Source organism: Venturia canescens, chromosome 7 (genome assembly GCF_019457755.1).
Source record: "Venturia canescens isolate UGA chromosome 7, ASM1945775v1, whole genome shotgun sequence".
Classification (NCBI taxonomy): Eukaryota; Metazoa; Arthropoda; class Insecta; order Hymenoptera; family Ichneumonidae; genus Venturia; species Venturia canescens.
The window spans coordinates 18,820,151-18,839,477 of NC_057427.1; the positions used below are offsets into that span (position 1 = coordinate 18,820,151).

Sequence of the window (19,327 nt, forward strand, 5' to 3'; positions counted from 1 at the left end):
ACTTCTTCAACAAATCGTTCTTCATTAATCTGAAAGTGAAAGTTTGTTTGGATAAAATTAGAACTCGTTATACTATATACATCAATATTTACATTATTTTAGACTCACATGCAGAGTCTTATCATAAAGGGGTAATGTAACCGACGTTTGCCTGATTACTTTTGATTTAATCAGATAACTTTTTCCATTCAGTCGAAATTCTTTGACGTTTCTAACATGACCAGCCGTGACTAATAGTTTACCTTTATTCATGGTTTGAGGTTGAAACGAAATCGTGTGAGATATTGCTTCGAATCCTGTCTGAATTATGATATCCATTGTCGCCTGAAAACGATTAAAAATCATAATTATTATTTAAAATGGTAGTTGAATATGCTGATTCTTTCAATTTTAAATTATTACAACTCTCATAATATGACAGCTCGCATTCGCATTGATTTCGCCGGCTAACCTAATTCTTAACCTTAAAATCAGTTCTATCAATATTTTTTACTTACTTTCTGTCTTTCAAATATCTTCTAAACACCTCTGATATTGCACTTTTTTTATTCTTACGTTTTTTACTTTGTTTATTTATTTATAATAACTTTTGTTTATTAGTATTGGTAATTGTTCAGGAATTAGCAAGGTTTCGGTGCCGGCGAACGCTCTCGGGATCGAGCGCTCGCCCCACCGCGGGCGTCGCTAGCTCGCGGGCTCGAGAATTCGGGAAACGAGAGACAATGGGCTTTTCGTGCTCTAGTTCTCACGCTCTCGCGGGGGGTCAGCACGTACTGGACACGCAATTCGGGCACGATCGACGCGATGTGTGGCGCATACCCACGGCGCGTCTTCATCGATCTCCATATTGATTGATTAGTCTTTGATCCGGTCGTACACCGTGATGACGTGCTCCGTGTTCTTCATCTTTACCTTTTGGCAATATTTCACACATTTCGGGCGCTACTCTAAAAATATTGTGCTCAACGCATTCGGGAAATTCTCTGCTACAAGTTGACACGTTTTACGGGACCTACAACCGCGGGATTCCTCATATATTTCGGGATTATCTTTCGGGCAAGCGCGAGCACGCGTCGGCTATCCTTACGGCATCGTCGAACGTGCGTTCGACGACGACGACCGGGTCACTTCTCACGTGTTCCATCTCACCGGGCCAATATTTCGGGCCTATCATTCATTGTCGGGACATTCCTTTATTGTTACTTTACCATCGACATCAAATAAAGCACCACCTTGTTACACGTTTTACGCCGACCTGCATTGCGTCATTTATTTTCCCACCAACACCAGATCTTCACGCAACAGTAATTTTTCGCAAGGCTCTACCGCATGATCATGGAGACTGAGCATGATTTAATGCCGCTGTCAGATGTCGCTTTCGTCGCGCACCCTGCCAATAGCTGGCATCAAGAGGCTTTTGATGGTGTTTTATACAAACACATTTATGGATTCATAAATGCGTTAGTATCTTTTGCATAATCTTGAGTCTTTGCAAAGTTTTTTCTCAGCAATTACGCTACTGATCGGGTTGGTTTCGGGCTCATTCGAAAGGGATTTTGAAAATAAGTCTTCAAACCAATTTTCGCTTCACAAAACATTTCCTGAGCTCCGCAATTCTAAAAAATGACATGCCAGTTTTACCCCCACCACCACGAATCGTTTTATTCAGAGTAAGGACAGTCTCGGTGAGAGCCTCAGGCTAGAGCAGACGACAGGGCTGTCAATGTACTTGTCCCGAGACTCTACCGAGTCTCTTGATACAGAATGCCTGTTCGCTATTTTAGGCCTTCGAACGTTTGAGTCCCATCCGATGTAGGCGATTAAAATCGAGTGTTTCGGTAAGCTCTAGTCGCTTGGAGCCAGAAAGATTTAAATAGTATTTGTTTACATTTGGATATACGCCCTTTGCACGAAACGTGACTTTTGTCCCGTTTCGTTTCGCCCAGTCTATTGAACGCGCTATCCCCTCTACTCGCGCCTGATCGAGTGGGAGAGACAGCGCGCGAAGACTCGTTCCCTCACTCTCCCACTTGTAGTAGCGTACCTGACGAAAGAATTATACATATCTATTAATGTGATGCAAAAAAATATCGATTTTTTTTTGCATCACACTCAGGTTTTTTTAAGTCTTTTATTCTTGAGAATTAGGGAAAACATTCCCACCCTTTAGTTTTGATTTTTACCATAAAAAAAAATTAAATTAAAAAAATGAGGGTTTCTTGAAAATCTAGAAAACCGTTTAAGATAAACACCTAAAAATTTGGCTGAATTATCTTTGTTTGATAATAAAACGATCCCCCAAATGCGAGTCGAAAACGCCGCAAGAGCAGATTTTCCAGACAAACCCGACTATACCCTTTTCAAATAAATCGATGATACGAAATATTAATCCGCGAAATTACACAGGTGTCCGATTAGTACTTATTCCAAGACTTCTCTAATATTTAACGGAAACGTAAGAGAACAGTATTAACCGTTAGAAATCATTATTGAAATATGTAAACCTTACAATGAATATTGTTACATTTTTAGGTTGGGATACTCGTAGCCAAAGGGGTGAATCTGAAGGACACATACATAGTTTGATCTCGGCTGCCTATGGGACAATGAAAAGCATTTCAACACTACGTGATACTGCAAGTCAACCGTCTAATATATGCGATACTCTTATGTAACGTTTGACGTGCCATTTTTGCGGGTGAGTATCTATCTTCTTGTTGTACCGAGAATCTAATGATCGACCCATCGTGAACTTGGATAAAGCCGCAGCGTGCCGATAATCATTCATATATCTCTTTCTCTCTTGTGGTAGACTATAAGTGGATGAGAGGGTAAAATCTCTTACGAGTTTGTCAGTGCAAGAGTTGCGTTTCTACAATATAGATTCTCTTGTGTTACGATACATCTCGCTAACGCGTTGCCATTAATCATAGCTGAATTGGGAACCATGCTGCTCGTTTATCCTTTCTGAGCGTCAAGCATCAACGCCATTACACTATAAAATCTGCGGTCGACTGTTGTTCTTAAACTTTTTCATCGAATCCTCGGCTTTTTCCTCACTTCGAATTTTAACATGAATTTGTTGGAACCTTTAAGTTTCGGAAAAAAAACATTTTCCTGTAACGAACAGAATGGAAATTATAGAAAACTATGAAATTCAAAATTAAGAAGGTTTTCGATAAATTAATCGAATTTTTGATTATATTATCAACGAATATTACCATAAAAAAACTATATATTTAAACGCTACTCTTAAACTTCGGGTTAATCAAAAGACTCGGTAGAGTCTCGGGACAAGTACATTGACAGCCCTGTCGTCTACTGGTCCGAGGCTCTAACTAAGACTATACTTTCTCTGAAGAAAACGATTCGCCGTAGTGGGGGTAAAATTGGCATGTTATTTTGTTGAATTACGGAGCTCAAAACCATTTACCAACTTGAAAATTGAAGTTTAAGTCAATTAACAATTTCTTTATCGATTGCGTCCAAAATCAGCATGAACCGTGGCGTTGCTGAGAAAAAACTTTGCACGTGCTCAAAATGATGCAAAAGTTACTGATACATTACGAGTTCGACGTATACGTATTGGGATCTGACAAAATTCGTGAGATATCTGGTGTTGAATTTTCCAACTGTAACCGAGGTGCATTGCTCATTGATACATATCAATTAACATTAGTGTTTTTGCGCAAAATTAAACAAAAATGGGAGAGTAGATGTGTTTACACCTCACGAATAATCCAAAAAAAGAAAAAAATAAAATAGAAAAAGAAAAAAGAAGTTTTAATGACTATGAATTGAACCAGACCATCAATAAATATCACTTTTTGCTAAAACTACCATTATTTATCCTAAATATTTATAACTAATGCTATATTTACACGGTGAGCCTATACCACACACGGGCTTAACCTATGCGATTAGACCCTCATCTGTGCCATTTTAATTTTAGGCCACGCCTTCATGTCAGATCCAAATACGCGTTTTGATGGAAGTTCGTGGTAGTAGAGTTGTATCTCAACGCATTCTGATTGGCTCACCGATCTTGGCTCACTCCAGCTGACCGATCGCGCTCAGACTTCTTGAACGTATAATTGTAATATATATCTATATGTATCATGTACAACCATCTGTCATTTTTCGATGGTATGAGCAAACGAGTAGCGACAGCGATTTAAATAATAAAATTTTGGGGAGACAGTGTGAGGTGTGTGAATTCGATTGGATGTTCTAATATGACTATAAAATGTGCTATGTGTGTTTTGTGGAAAGAGTGCGAGTGAAAACAGTTAGTTTACTCTCATTTCAATTGGTTCCAGAGTGTTTGTGATATATAAGATATCATTGTTGGAAAATTTCTCCTAGTATAAACACTTTGACTCTACGTTTATTTGTGACATAATGTTTTCACAATCCTTGTTCTTATGCCTTTGAATTTTCAATCGAAGTTGCAAGAAAAAAAACTTTCATTTATTATAAGCTCAAACGTTCCTTCCAGCCAAAAATTTTATATCGTGCAATTATATGAAAGAAAAAACACGCGTAATTGGTTATGTCACGTCCCGCGTTTGGTTATCATTAAACGCGAGACTTGACGACGCTTCCTCTCAACGTTCGAGAGACTCAGTAGAGTCTCGGGACAAGTACATTGACAGCTCTGTCGTCTGCTGGCCTGAGGCACTCACCGAGTATACTTTCTCTGAATAAAACGATTCGAGGTAGTGGAGGTAAAACTGGCATGCCATTTTCTAAAATTGCAAAGCTCAGGAGATGTTTTGTAAAGCAAAAATTGGTTTAGAGACTAATGTTAAAAATCCCTTTCGATGAGCCCGAAACCAACACGATCAGTAGCGTAATTGCTGAGAAAAAACTTTGCACAGGCTCCAGATTATGCAAAAATGAATAACACATCGCCGATTCGATGTATATGAATACGCGTTAGTGATAGTAGAGTTGTTGCCTCGACGCATTCTGATTGGCTCACCGATCTCGGCTCACTCTAGCTGACCGACCGCACTTAGCTCCCTGAATGCATAATATATCTATATGTACCGTGTACAACCATCTGTCAGTTTTCGATGGTACGAGTAGCGACAGCGATTTAAATAATAAAATTTCGGGGAAATAGTGCATGATGGGAGAATTCGATTCGATGTTCTACTATGATTATAAAATTAACTACGTGAGTTTTGTGAAAACAGTGCGGGTTATTTTACTCCCATGTCAATCGGTCACGAGTGTTTGTTGATAAATAAGATATCGGTGTTAGAAAATTTCTCCTCGAAGAAACACGTGACTCTACGTACTGTAACGGTACGTTTTCGATTAGAGCACGCCGTTACGCGTGGATTCGAGCAATTCTATGTTAAAGAAGAGCGGGCATAAAAGAAAAACAAAAATGCGATGAAATTAAAATGAAAATAACAAATGATTTATTGAATTTTGAATGTCTCGTGAATCTAATACAAAATATAAACGATTTTTGTTTGAAATCGTGGTTTCCTGTATCTTATTTCGCATGAAAATTTTATTTCCGGTATTTTTCTCCACAAAAATAATTTTCGCAGAATTAATAATAATAAATTTCGCAATGAATTTAAGCTCGCTGTTATTTGATTAATAATAATTAATAGTTTAGCTTGCAATAATAATTTTTCAATTAATCTCGCCAACGCTTTTTTTTTTTTTTTTTTTTTTACCAAGGAGTTGCGGAAATCTTTTTTACGGATTCCATGTAGTCTTACGGACTACATGGGTATGTGGGACTCCCGAAAAAAATAGGCCTACCCACTAAAACCACCACCTCCTTGTTGTCCTTCCCCCTAGCCAGGGACTATGTTGATATTACTTCTGACTGGGGGTTCTGTCTGTGTTCGTTCGTCCGTTCTGTCCTACCGTTATCGTAACGTCGCGTCACTCCGTCTGCTCAGTCATCTGTCAAGCAGCCATCCGCGTTCTTACGTCGCAGTATCGTTTCCGTGTAGGTGGCGACTAAGCACCACCATTCAGGTTCGTGCAGCATGACCCTGACGATGTTCTCCGGGGTAATACTGCCAACTGTTATTTTCAGTTCTTGTCTCTGTCTCGTCCAGCGGTCACACACGAAAAACGTGTGTTCCGCGTCGTCTCGTTCGTGTCCACAGTACTTACAGTCAGGTGTCCGTACTCTGTTCATTCTGTGGAGGTACCGTCGGAAGTAACCGTGCCCGGTCAAGAGCTGGGTAACGTAAAAATTCACGTCCCCGAACTTCCTTCCGAGCCACGGCTTCAGGTCCCGTATAAGTCGTCTCGTCCAGTTACCATCGTTTCCGTTTGTCCACCGCCCTTGCCAAGTGTCTATCGTCCTTTTGCGCTCGGCAATTGCCGCGTTCTTTCGTCCTATGTTTGCGCTGCTCCCGTAGATCCTCTTACGCTCAAACGCAAGGAGATCCACGGGAATTACGCCCGCCACCACCAGAACAGCTTGTGCAGAGACTGTCCGGTAGGAGCAGGCGATTCGCAGCGCGCCTTGTCGCTGTACCATCGTCATCGCTTGCAGTACTTCTTCGTCTTCAGGGAGTCTGCCCAGATCTCCGTACCGTACAGGAGGATCGAGTGAGCTGTCGCCATTAACAGTCGCCGTTTCCCCGGTCTCGGTCCCGTCGTATTTGCCATCAGGCGGCTCAAGGACGCTATCCTCTCTGCCGCCCTCTGGGCCGTCTTCTGTATGTGAGGCCAGAAGGTCATCTTTGTATCAAGGGTTACCCCAAGGTACTTGACTTCCCCCTTGGTCTCTGTCTCGTATGTCCCCACTGTCATGGGCTGTATCGTCTGTATACGTCTTCTCGTAAGAAGCGTCAGTTCCGTCTTTTCCGTTGCGAGTTGCAGTCCGTGGTCTGTCATCCAACGTCCAACTCGTCTCATGGTCTGTTTCAACTTCAACTGTACTAGTTCCGGAGATCGAATCTCGCCAACGCTGGTCTTGATAAATTTTTAATTAATTTTTCTTTTGAAATGATTTGATAATTGAGCTATAATTCTTAGAAACTCACTTTTTGACTCTATACAATATAAATTGAGTGTGACGAGTGAATTTTATTTGCTCTTTCACTCTGGCGACTCGATATAATCCAAATAAATTGTTTTCAGTGAGTAAATTCGCTTTTTATAAATTCTTATTCGCTCAAATTGAAAAATAAGAAATAATTCGAGAATAAATGAAAAATAATATGCAAATTTGTCTCGTTTGAGAATAAAGAAAACTTGCTTAAACTTGAATGAAAATTAATGAATTTGATCGGTTGAATGTCCACTCAGAAAGCAATTACTCGATGATGGAACAGAATCCACCCAGAGATCTTGAGACAGAACGAACCCGAACTGTCCCGGCCCTTCTGGCATGAAAAGGTAGGAGCCCTACCCAAGAATCTTGTGATCGAACGAAATCGAACGGCCACGGCCCTCTTGGATAGAAAAAGGATTGGAAATCTACCAGGAATCTTGAGACAGAACGGAATCGAACTGTCCCGGCCCTCCTCGATAGATCGGAAAATCTCACCTAAGAATCTTGAGTTTAAACGAAATCAAATGAACCCGGCCCTCTTAGCGTAAGGAGGAAAGGCGTTATTTTTGAATTCTGAGTGGGATAATAGCGATGTTATTTTTGCTCTTTGTTTTTAGAACTATTTTTATAATGAGCGAGCAATTCTATGTTTCTTTATTCTCGCTATTATGGCGAGTACACGCGGCGAAATCCGGAGGCAAGACTGGCTTTTGGTTATTGGCATGCGAGTCGAGCTCTCAAGGATTCGAGACGTGACTGGCTCTTTTTCTGCTCAGTGAGCGTTGTTTCTTTAGTGAGTCTAGCGTAGCGAGATTCGAGATGAGACTGGCTACCGGAGCTTCTGCGCTCGGGTTTTTATACGCTCTCGAACAAAGGAAATAATAATAATAATAACTCTTTTGGACTTTGTCCCTTTCTCTAATTTGCTGCGCGACTTAATCTCGAACCAGGGACTCCCACTCTAAATTCTATGATTGGTGCGCTAACTTCCCCGCGTGGGTCCTAATTGGCTGAGTCGAGCTGTAGTCACACTGCCGTTGTGCCCGTACATCGCACTCATTAAAACAAATTAAGCACTCTCAGCGCAAACGCAGCAATGGTGAAATATCGATGCTCCCGAACGAGCGCATCGACCCTCGATGTCAACATCGAAACTTCCAGAAGGAAATCTAGGTTATATTCGCACGAGAAGGGGGAACCCCCTAAATCTATAAAATTATCGACTAACCCAAAATTCGACAGTCTTTGACGAGAATTGTAACGATTGGTCTCAAGGCAATAAAACCTCGAATTTGTAACTTCTTAAATAAAATTATTGTTAACTTGTTGTAAAGTATCGAGTTGGAGTTCAGCTCTTTTGACCTAAATCCCTTAAATACTCGTCTTTGATAACTCGTCTTTTCGCGACGGTCTTCGCGGACACAACACTGCGCATGTGCAAGAATTTATTATAATTCAATAAAACAGTTTTTTGATCAATTTTAATTCATTTTATGACTTATTCTGTCCATAAGATTATTTTTATTCGATTTTATTAACTAATTTGTCGAAAGTCACGTTCTTGCACGTGCCTGTTGAATGTAGGTCATCGCGCATGCGCACTGTGCACGCTCAATCGAAGTTTTCTTAAAAATTTAAATGATTTTGATTTGAAATTTTCACCAAATTGTTCAAAATACGTTTCTCTAATGATCCGCATTAATTTTCTGAACAAGAAAAGGTTTGTTTAATTAAAATTGAATAAAATCAAGAACTTTGAGAATCTAAGGAATTTTGTGAAAGCGAAATTGAGTTGGCAGAGCTGAGCGCTCCGCTTCCCGAGCGCCGCTTCGCGAAGTGACAGTTTTCCAACATGGCCGCCGATGTAAACACTCGTGCGTGCCATGTCGTGGAAATAAAGTGTTTGAGATTGTGTTTCGCTTCAGTACATTTGTGACATAATTTTTTCGCAATCCTTATTCTGTTTCCTTTGAATTTTCAACGGGAGTTATTGCGAGAAAAAAAAGTTTGTTCATTATAACATCAAACGTTCTTTCCAACCAGAAAAAGTATGTAGTGCAATTATATCAAAGAAAAAACACGCGTAAAAATGTGTAAATGAATTCAAATAAATTTTTTAAAATTTTCCTCAAGTAAAGGTGTCTAATTCAACGTATTGTTGTCATATTTTTTTTCATTTAGTTTGGCTGTGCCATTTGGTTCCTTTTTTTCACCTCCTTAGATTACAGTGCATCCTTCTGTTCATTCTCTAGAAAATATGTATGTTGTGTATTTTTATTTTCTTACATTGATTTCATCCAAATTATTTATAAATTTATAACGAAAAGTTGTCATGCGATTGCTTGTTTATACACACGAGTTTTAAAAACGTATTTGGGCTGAGTAAATGCATAGATATTCACTTGAATTGTTACATGGAGAATTTGGGAATTTATTTCAATAAGTCATTGAGTGCCTACTATTTGTGATATAAAAATTTGTATCTTCACAATGTAATGGATTCCTCTAAAGTTTGACAATGTGATGAAGTGACATGAATATTGAGTATTTCCATGCCATGTTTGTGATTGCCATTATGGGTTGAAAAATTCGTGTCTGTAAGTGTTTGGTCTGCGTATAACCATAGAGACATACGAAATTACACCATTTCCCTGGCTGATCGCGATACCGTATCGTTTAGTACATTTTTAACTGAAAAGTTGCGGTATCGATACCGATTCCACAGAAAACAGTATTGATACCGTGACAAAACGGTATACTGTAACGATACACTCGCGCGACGGCCCGAGCCCGTCGAAACTAACGAAACTTCGAGATCTTTAGATCGCGGACGAAAAACATCGCGACGACTACGCACGCCGGTAACAGGTGGCGGCCATCTTAGGCCGGTATGCAAGGACCCGAGTAGGGCAACCGACACCGCTCTGAACTACGCCGCGCCGTATTATTACAAAAATTATTTCTTTTCGCATTTTACTATTTTAAGACGCGTGAATGCGTAAATACGATCAAAATGATCGCAAAAATAACACGAATTAAAAAAAAATGATCACAAGTCAAATCAATGTAACAAAATTAAATTAATAATGAAAAATGTAAAAATCCACTGCAACGCATGCGCGGGGAGAGCGTTAATGGGCTATAGGACACGTACGTGACGTTTAGCAAATATAACACCGGCACACAAAAAAAAAGTGGTAAGTACCTAGAACCGGACCCATCAATCTCTACGTATTTTGGCCCGCTGAATCCGACTCCGGGGTTAGATTGGCCAATATACCTCCAAAATTTTTAGTAAACTCCAAAAAACCGCAAATATTGCGGAAAATCGCTGTTAAGAGCATAATAAAAGTTCTCTTCGCCTTATGCGGGGGTGTTTTTCATGTAATTTGACGCGCTGAATCTGAATCGAGGGTTAGATTGACTGATACACCCCCAAAATTTTGAGTAAATTCCAAAAAACTGCTAAAATTGCGGAAAATTGCTGTTAAAAGCATGATAAAAGTTGTCTTCAACCTTACGCGGGAGTGTTTTTCATGTAATTTGATACGCTAAATCTGAATCGAAGGTTAGATTGACTGATACATCTCCAAAATTTTTAGTAAATTTCAAAAAACCGCAAAAATGACGGAAAATTGCTGTTTAAAGCATGATAAAAGTTGTCTTCGACCATAATCGGGGGTGTTTTTTTATGTAATTTGATGCGCTGAATCTGAATCTGGAGTCAGATCGGCTGATATACCCGCAAAATTTTGAGTAACTGTAAAAATCTGTAAAAATGGGTCAAAATCGGTAGCATGGGTAGAAGAAGAGTTTTATTGATCTAGATCGAGTACGCTCCTTTTGTATTTTGATGCGCTGAAACCGAAACCGGGCGTCTATTAAACTCGAACGTCTCCAAAATTTTGCTTCCATGGAAAAAACCGGCTAAAATTGTTCTTTATGAATTCCGAGCAGCTCAGATCGAAAATAACAAAAAAATAGCAAAAAAACGTCAAAAATAGTTTTTTAAATGTTTTACATATGCATGATTCATCTTAAATTGTACACAAATAAAAAGATGTATATATTCTGTATGCAATAAACTAGAAACTGGGGAAAATTGTATAAAAAACTTGAATTTAAAACTATCGCAGGCATGATTGTTCTTTCAATTCTGCTTAATTGATTTTTTTTCACTTTCCACAATAATATGAGAATAATAAAATTTTCATCTATCTTAAACCGTCCTTCTCTTGTAACGGATTCTTTTCTCTTCGAACGACCTATGCAGTGGGTTTCTCTTCCTATTTCTATCTTCTCTTCCTCTTTCTCTCTTTAGCGTCCAGCAAAAATCTGCCATCATATTGATATTCCACCTTCCCTGATACCGATTTTCCATTTCGCTGATGTCTTGATGAAATCTTTCTCCTTGTTCTTCACTTAGATCTCCAAGGTTTTCAGGAAAGTAGTCGAGGTGGGAGTGTAGAAAATGCAGCTTGAGATTCATCAAGCAATCCAAGTTTCTAAAATTTTCCAACAACTCTTCAACTAAATCCTGGTAATTGTCAATTTTCTCATTTCCCAAAAAGTTCTGAGAAACGTTTTTGAAACTTTGCCATGCTGCCTTTTCAGTATCGTTCATTTTTTTAATGAAATTTTTGTCGCCAAATAAACTACGAATTTATGGTCCACCAAATATACTCTCCTCTAATTTCGCATCACTCATCGCGGGAAGCTTTTCTCTCAAATACTGGAAACAATCGCCATCTTTGTCCAGAGCTTTGATATACTGCTTTATAAGACCAAGCTTAATGTGGAGTGGTGGTAGCAGATATTTCGAAGGATCGATCAATGATGTTCTTATGATAGTGTTACGGACTAGAACGAAGTTTGTTCTTGTTAACCACCCTTTCTGAACATAGTGTTTTTTTTCTGTCTCTACTGTCCCATAAACATAAAAAGAATGGATTTTTGTGAACCCCGATTGTTGATCTAAAAGCAGTGTTGCAATTTTGAGATCACCACAAATTTGCAATTCAAGTTCCGAATACTTTATTTTCTCCAATACCAATTGTAAATTTTCGTAATTTTCTTTCAGCTTCGTCCGCACCTAACCTTAAAAATTTTCGGCATTCCGTTGCACGGAGTTCTCGGATCGATTCGGTGACGTCTCGATCCCATAACATGTGGATGGGAGGTTACCTCTACCCTGTAGATGCTCGGACTCTCGGAAAGATTCGGCGACGATTCGATCCCATAGCACGCCGTCTACATCCTACCACTTTCATTTTTTTTCCTTTCTTATTGTTTGAGGAGGATTAAAAATTTATCCAATTATTAAGAATTAAATTCTCATTTGAAAAATGTTGACCGAAGTGGTCCAGACAGGGAGATCTAAACCAATTTAGAAAAATAATCATCCAAGAGGCGATAGATAGTACTAGAATTTATATCGAGCCGAGAAACAAGATTAAGAATTTGTAAAAGCGAAAAATCCTCTTGGATTTATTTGATTTTAAAGCGAGCATAACAGGACATCGGAAAAATCGATTCTAACGAATTATAGCACGAAACATTGAATCGAGAGTTTTTTAAGTTTGAGGCGTATCAAAAAAATTAGAACAAATGAGACCATTAAATTTAAAAATTGTTTTTTTCTAATTACTATTTTTTATACAATTAAATTCCGAAAATTGAGAAATTAGAAATTATCTCAGACAGAGAATTTACAACGTTTTCGGGTCTTTCGGGTCTTTTTCTCGCTAGACCCGATTAAACAAAGCAAGACAGTTTAAAACAAAAAATACAAGATTGTTTTAGAAATCAGCGGGCCAAAGCGCGAAATTTCTTTTATGTTGTCAGAATTCGGTAAATTATCTGAATAAAATTGATTATTTTATTTTTTTACTAAAAAACACGGTGTTTGCGTTTCCTTCATACCTGCTCCTTATTATCAAGGTTGCTCGAACCGATGCGTGGCGGCGTTCAAGCCAGGTCGGCAAGAGCGTTTCGTTACAATACATACCTATATTCGGCATCGATACGGAAACTTTTCGGTATGATTACCGATTCAGAACCATATATGTAATACTTCTATATTGACAGCGGCCCCTAAAACGTGACGAGAACATTACGGTGCAGACAATATCGCTCTCTCGCTCACGGCTCGTCACTTTCGCTTGCAATACGTAAGCGCGAATGATAAGTGGGAGTGCGCACCAGCTGTATTGAGTATATGGAAATCCGTCATTCCTTGACTACGCCATTGCATAGCCATTGCCAGTTAAACAGTGAGGTGCTGTGAGGTTATGAGTGCTCGGATTTTGGAAATTGAAAACGTGTTTTGAATGTCGACACAAATTGAATAAAAATGGTTTATGTTTGTTATTTGTGTAACCGTAAATCCTCGCGAAACGATAACATTTCATTGCATAGGTAAGTACACTTTGAAAATTATATAAATGAGCATTACGTATTGATATTCTCTATTTTCTACTTTTTTGTCCGCAGGTTTCCAAAGGATCCAAATCTGTGTCAAAGATGGAAACAAACTTGTGGATTTACTGAAAAAGATGATGTGTCGCATATTTACATCTGTTCCGCTCATTTTTCTACGGATAATCTTGAAAAAGTGGATGCGTTTCGACAGTCAAGAATTCGTTTAAAAACCGGAGCAGTGCCATTGATATCCGTTTCTGTCACAACTCCTACTCCTCTTGCATCGTCTCATAATATGCAAGATAACACAAGTGTTCAGAGTTTGGAAGTCGCTATGGAGATTGACGCTACTGAATCTGCAGAAAATCGTGTTTCTTGTTTGACAGAAATAGCAGTAAATAACGATGAAAAAATATCACGTGAGATATGAATAATATATGACTTATTATAAATTAATAGCATGTTTTATATAAATTTTTATATTTTTCACAGAGCTAGCCTCAAACGAAATGGACATGACTGAACAACATCAGTATGCTAAACAACGCTTGATCTCGGAAAACGCGTCACGTAAGATATGAGTAACATATTACGTATTATAAATGTGTAACATACTTTATATGTATATCAATATTTTTTACAGATTTGGCCTCAAGTAAATTACGCACCCCTCCAAAACGACGATTTGCTGAACCACGCTATATCTCGTAAATTAGCACACCTGATTTTTCAACACCCAAAAGAGCTCGGCGGGTTTTAAAACTAGTAAAAGAGACAGATTACAAGAAATGTAAAACTATAAAGAGGCTCCAGGACTAAGTTCTGCGTTTGAAGAAACATATCATCTCTTTACAAGATTTAGTTACACATTTAACCGATAAAGGGCTCATGACCGAGGAAGCTAGCGATAATTTATTGGTAACGTATAGTTTAAATTGAGGAGTAGTACTTTAAGTGGTTAGGAATAGTCCAAAGCGTGAAAAAATGAGTCTTTTTAATCATTTTTGTGGGCAGTAATTAAAATCATTTTATAAAACTAATAATAAAGTTATTATGTTATATTTTGAGGAGGTAGATTTAAGAAGGGTAAGAAGGGAGGAGCGATGATCCCATGTCAAAAGCATAGGAAATTTTAAAAAGCTTAGAATTTAATCAAATTTGGTGAGCATATTCAAGTATTTTATATAAAATTTGTATATAAATTTAATTGGGAGAGCGGTTGGTCTGATGGACAAGGACTCGGGCCCGCAATCTGCGGGTCCCGGGTTCGAATCCCGGCCAAGACACCAATGAAAATTGAAAATATTTTCAAGTGTTTTCTACTGTGATCCCGGGTGGTTCGGACTCCACCTTGATAAATCCACGGCCAAACACCTCTCTGTGATGTATGTGCGGTCGGTGTACGGCTTCGGGGGCCTCCCGTGGACGGTTCTCATCGTGCGGTGATGGCCCTCTAGCCGTGCACTGGCTGGCGCAATGTACCACAGTAGAGGAGGTGCATGTTTAAGCACCTCTGGTGGGAGCGCTTGAGCGTACTCGCACTGCCATCCGAGGGGATCAACCAAGTACCGGCTGTATCGGCAAGGTTTTCTGCAGTTTCCCTTCGCTCACGGTAAATGCGATACAGTGGGGAGTAAGTCGGCTGCAGCCGCAACGGGCGGGGGAAAAAAATGTGGAATGGGGACAAGGGGGGAAAAACGTAAAAACCGAGAAGGTATACGAGTGGAAAAATTAATAAAAAAAAAAATATATATATATATAAATTTAATTACTATAAACTAAAATTCATTGAAAGTACTCATTTTTCCACGACTCACTACTCTTAACCCCTTGAAATATTACTATTGAAATTATAAAGTACATTTGACGATAAGATAATTTTGTACATTGCAAGAAAATGAAGCTGTATTGTCAGCAACAACAATATGCCCAAGAGGTTATTCTTTATATGTATATGTAGTAACGTAGATTTTCCCCGCAAGGGTACGATCCCGTCCCTTCTCAGCTCACCCGCTCCTTCCCGTATGACTCTCCGGCTGCGAGAATGAACTGGGCGCCAGGTACAAAGTACCGTCGAATCAATCGACTTTATTTTCGTCGATTCTCGCGATCGTAACGCAACGTAAAACTAGAACTTAGAGTACACGAGGGGAACGAATGACCGAGGACGGTCCGACTACTCAGCTCATCTGAGATACAAAAGGTAGAGGGGGGATCCTTGGGGAAAAGTAGCAATTCACAACGCAAAGCAAATAATCGACACAGACAGAAGATTCAGAAAAGATTAACAATTTATTCACAAATTCGTCAAATAAACAAAGGTACAAGAAAAGATGAATATTCGCGAGATGGAATTCTATATAAAATAAAAGTTGGGAAGAAAATTTAATTTACGGCTCGCTAGAATCGCATGGCCAATACGTATTGGACGACAACGCGGTTTCAGTGCGCGGCTTACTCGAATTCGTCAGGTAATTCAGGTAATAGGTAATCGCATCGTAATTTTGCGGGTGTTGTAGGTAACCGACGACCGACGCTCTGGCATTGTAGATAAAAATAATCAACAAGCTGACGAGCAGATGCCTTAGGTAACAGGTAAAAGGTAACCAACGCCAGAATAACCGGTGTCTTAGGTAAATTCAGGTAAAAGGTAATCGACACCAGGTAACTCTAAAGTAAATTCGTGGGGCGTCATAGGCAACATAGGCAAGGTAATTGACGCTAGGTGACCCTAAAGTAATTCGCGAGAGCGTCATAGGCAACATAGGCAAGATAATTGACGCTACGTAATTCCCTAAATGAGTTCTCGACCACAAGAAAAACTCGAAGATACGAGACGAAAGGTAATCGAAGGTAATAGTGAAGCGAATTTCGGCTAAGCGCGAGGTGACACCGAAATTCCCGAACGATCAGTACAGTAATACGAGGGTAGCGGCGTTATACGATAAAATAAATCATAGAAACTAATAGCAAGATAACCTTTGAAAAGGTAACATAGGTAACGGAAGAGTGCCGTGAGATAATTCGCCATAAAGAGACGCAAAATGATACGACCGTCACGAAATAGAGAAAAGGAAATAAATACGAACGCAAAAGGAACGGCTGAAAAATACGCAATAAAAAAGACAGAATAAATCGCCGTAACAATAAGTGCGAGAGAGACAGAGCGAAAACATCGCGCGGACGACCGTGCTCGCTAGAGCCTCAACGCGTGCAAGGAGAGAGAGAAACGTAGCTGCGTGGAATATTCTAGCGCGTACTACCAAAATTCGATATCAAAATTCGACATTACAAAACCCAAACTTCATTAATTAATGCGCAATAGAATTACGTCAAATGAACTATACTGAATGGATCCAAATTAATGTCGAATCGATTAGTGGAGCTGAGCCGCAAAAACTACAAAATTTGGGAACACGGGAAGTATCGGCCGCAATCTCGCTCGAAACTTCGACACACATATTCCCCAAAACGCCAAATAAACCGGAACTAAATTCCGAAAACTCAAAATGCTCAACTCCATTAATCATACGGGGAGAAAGAGAAAGGGCTTACCGAGGCACCAGCTCGTCGCACGCCGAAAGACAAAGGAACCTCGATGATTGGGAGGTATTGGTGACTCGCCGGTGAGGTGATCGGACGAAGACTCCCAGTGCGAACGAGCAGTCCTCCAGATTCAGCGTTCTCCTCACCACTAGGTCCATGCACGACAGCGCTCATGCGCTAGGCGCGAACTAGAGTACGGACTCTTTGCTCGCGCTTTCGCGAGAAATTCAAAGCAATGGAGCGTGTACGGAGGATAATCCCGTCACGCTTCTATACCCAATATCGCAATAGTTACATTTCTGCTGCTCTCGCCTCTCTCGCTCACTCGAAACACTCCTCTCGACTAGATGACCGTGATCCGGGTGTCTCTCCTCTTGAGGATCCGGCGGGCAGCTCTGAAAGGCTGAGGGGAGGCCTCCCTCACGACTCCGGATGTCGCAGTGGGCCTACAACGATAAGCCACCTCGCAAGAATAGCACCTCGCCTCCAGAAAACTCCCCCAGACCCCACCTGACGAGGCGCCGGTTTACACGGACTGTGACACCCGAATTCACGGTATTACGGGCGGTGCAACTCTGGGTTGCTACGGCGGGAAAGACACGGGTGGCGTTCAATAAATGGCCTATGCCAGCGTGCTCCTTCAACCGCCCGCAGGTCGAGAATGTTCTTCGGTACTCGAAGAGGGCGTGAGAGGAATGATTCTCGAGAGCGAGATCAGCTCGAACAGTAGGAAAGTAACGCCAAATTAATAATGCTTGCGGGGCCAAATGTGGTAACGATAACACCAAATCTCTCAAGAACAAACGAAATAGTCAAAAGGAAACTTCATTAAAACTCAAAATTAGGCAATCCAAAATTCTCTCTTCTCGTTGCCCACGGAGATAAAAGGTAACGGTTATTAGACTTAGTAAATTGTCGCTTAAAAGGTACTAAACGCGATTCTTAAAATAAAACTTATAATTACGTGACGGTGAGTCTCGTTCTGACCAACACCCGACGAGTCGAACGGCGTCAAAATGGGCCGTAAACCCGGTCCACTGGTCGACACGATTCGTACGAGTGGCGGGGCAAAAATGTCACGTCACAATGTATATAATATTTTTATTTTTATATGTAATATCTGTTCTCTAAGCATACACCTATCGATTCATGTACGCTAAATAGTCTTAACTTTTTATTAGGTCACATATGAATGAAGTTACTGTAAAGTCGAACAATCGGAAAAATTTGAAATCTATTAGTGTTCTTTTACAATAATATCGTGATAAAATTTTATAACTTTTTCAACAAGCAATATCATTGCAAAAAAAGTTTTGAAAAAAGAAATTAATTTATTTTTCTATTTGAATGTCATAAATTTCATTTATGCATAATGTCGCACGTCGTATATAATAATTATGTATAATGTGTAATGATGTAGCTATACCAGATAGAAAAGGAACGACAGATATGTATGATATTATTTTATTACCTTTGATTAGTTATACTCTTATCAAGAGACGCGGTAGCGGCTCGACGCCAAGTATTAAAAGGAAAAACTGCAGCGCAAAAGAAAAGCCAGCGCGAGCCCTGCCGCTACTCTTATATACGCGAATATGCCGGTTTTATGACGTCACAAAATTTTCAAATGGCTCTCACAAATAAACCATTTCATAAAAGAACTTGAAAATTTGTGACGATTTTTTTTCGATTTTTCTCTTTCCATTGGTCTTTGTTGCAAGTAAATCCGTCCAGTAGATCCTGAGATATGTAACGTTAGTGATTTAAAATCCATCATTTCGGGATTTTCATTTTCTTAGAGACAGAGGGGCGTAAGTTACGCTTGTTTACATTTGGACTTACGTCCTTTGCACGATTTCTTACTTTTGTCACACTCTACGTCACGCACTACGCTGAACGCGGCTACCCCCTCTCCTTCTGCGTCGCCGAGCGAGAGAGACAGAGAATGGGCGCACAGCGGGGGCAATACCAGCTCCTGGTTTGCGCATAAAATATGTATATAATTATATAATATATATTTTATTTATTAATATTAATTAATAATAAAATATTATTATAATAAATATTTTATTATAATTAATATATAATATAATATATATATATTATATTATACAATATATAATAAATAAAATGATAATAATATAATAAAACAAAAAAATTGAATAATACGAATAACATTAAATAATAAATAATAAAAATAAAAAAATATAAAATTCTGGTCGACGCCGCTGGATTTTTCGAGGATGTCTAGGGCGATAGATCATGGGTTTTGGAGGACTAGGTTTAGGTACATTCTATCGCGAATTTCGATTTCTAGGT

The 19,327-nt window shown here is 39.4% G+C and overlaps 2 protein-coding genes across 2 annotated transcripts in view; both read left to right on the plus strand.

Moving 5' to 3' along the window:
- Positions 1–19,327, plus strand: part of LOC122413474 (ephrin type-B receptor 1-like) — a 220,987-nt gene that overhangs the window by 54,854 nt on the left and 146,806 nt on the right. The window contains exon 3 of the mRNA XM_043423849.1: positions 2,533–2,698. The gene's annotated coding sequence lies outside the window, so the exon portion shown is untranslated. The remainder of the gene's footprint in view (positions 1–2,532; positions 2,699–19,327) is intronic.
- Positions 13,395–14,436, plus strand: LOC122413354 (52 kDa repressor of the inhibitor of the protein kinase-like). Its single transcript, XM_043423644.1, is given in 4 exon segments — positions 13,395–13,459; positions 13,535–13,881; positions 13,955–14,032; positions 14,106–14,436. Coding segments are annotated over 4 exon segments (666 nt in total). The 3' UTR covers positions 14,282–14,436.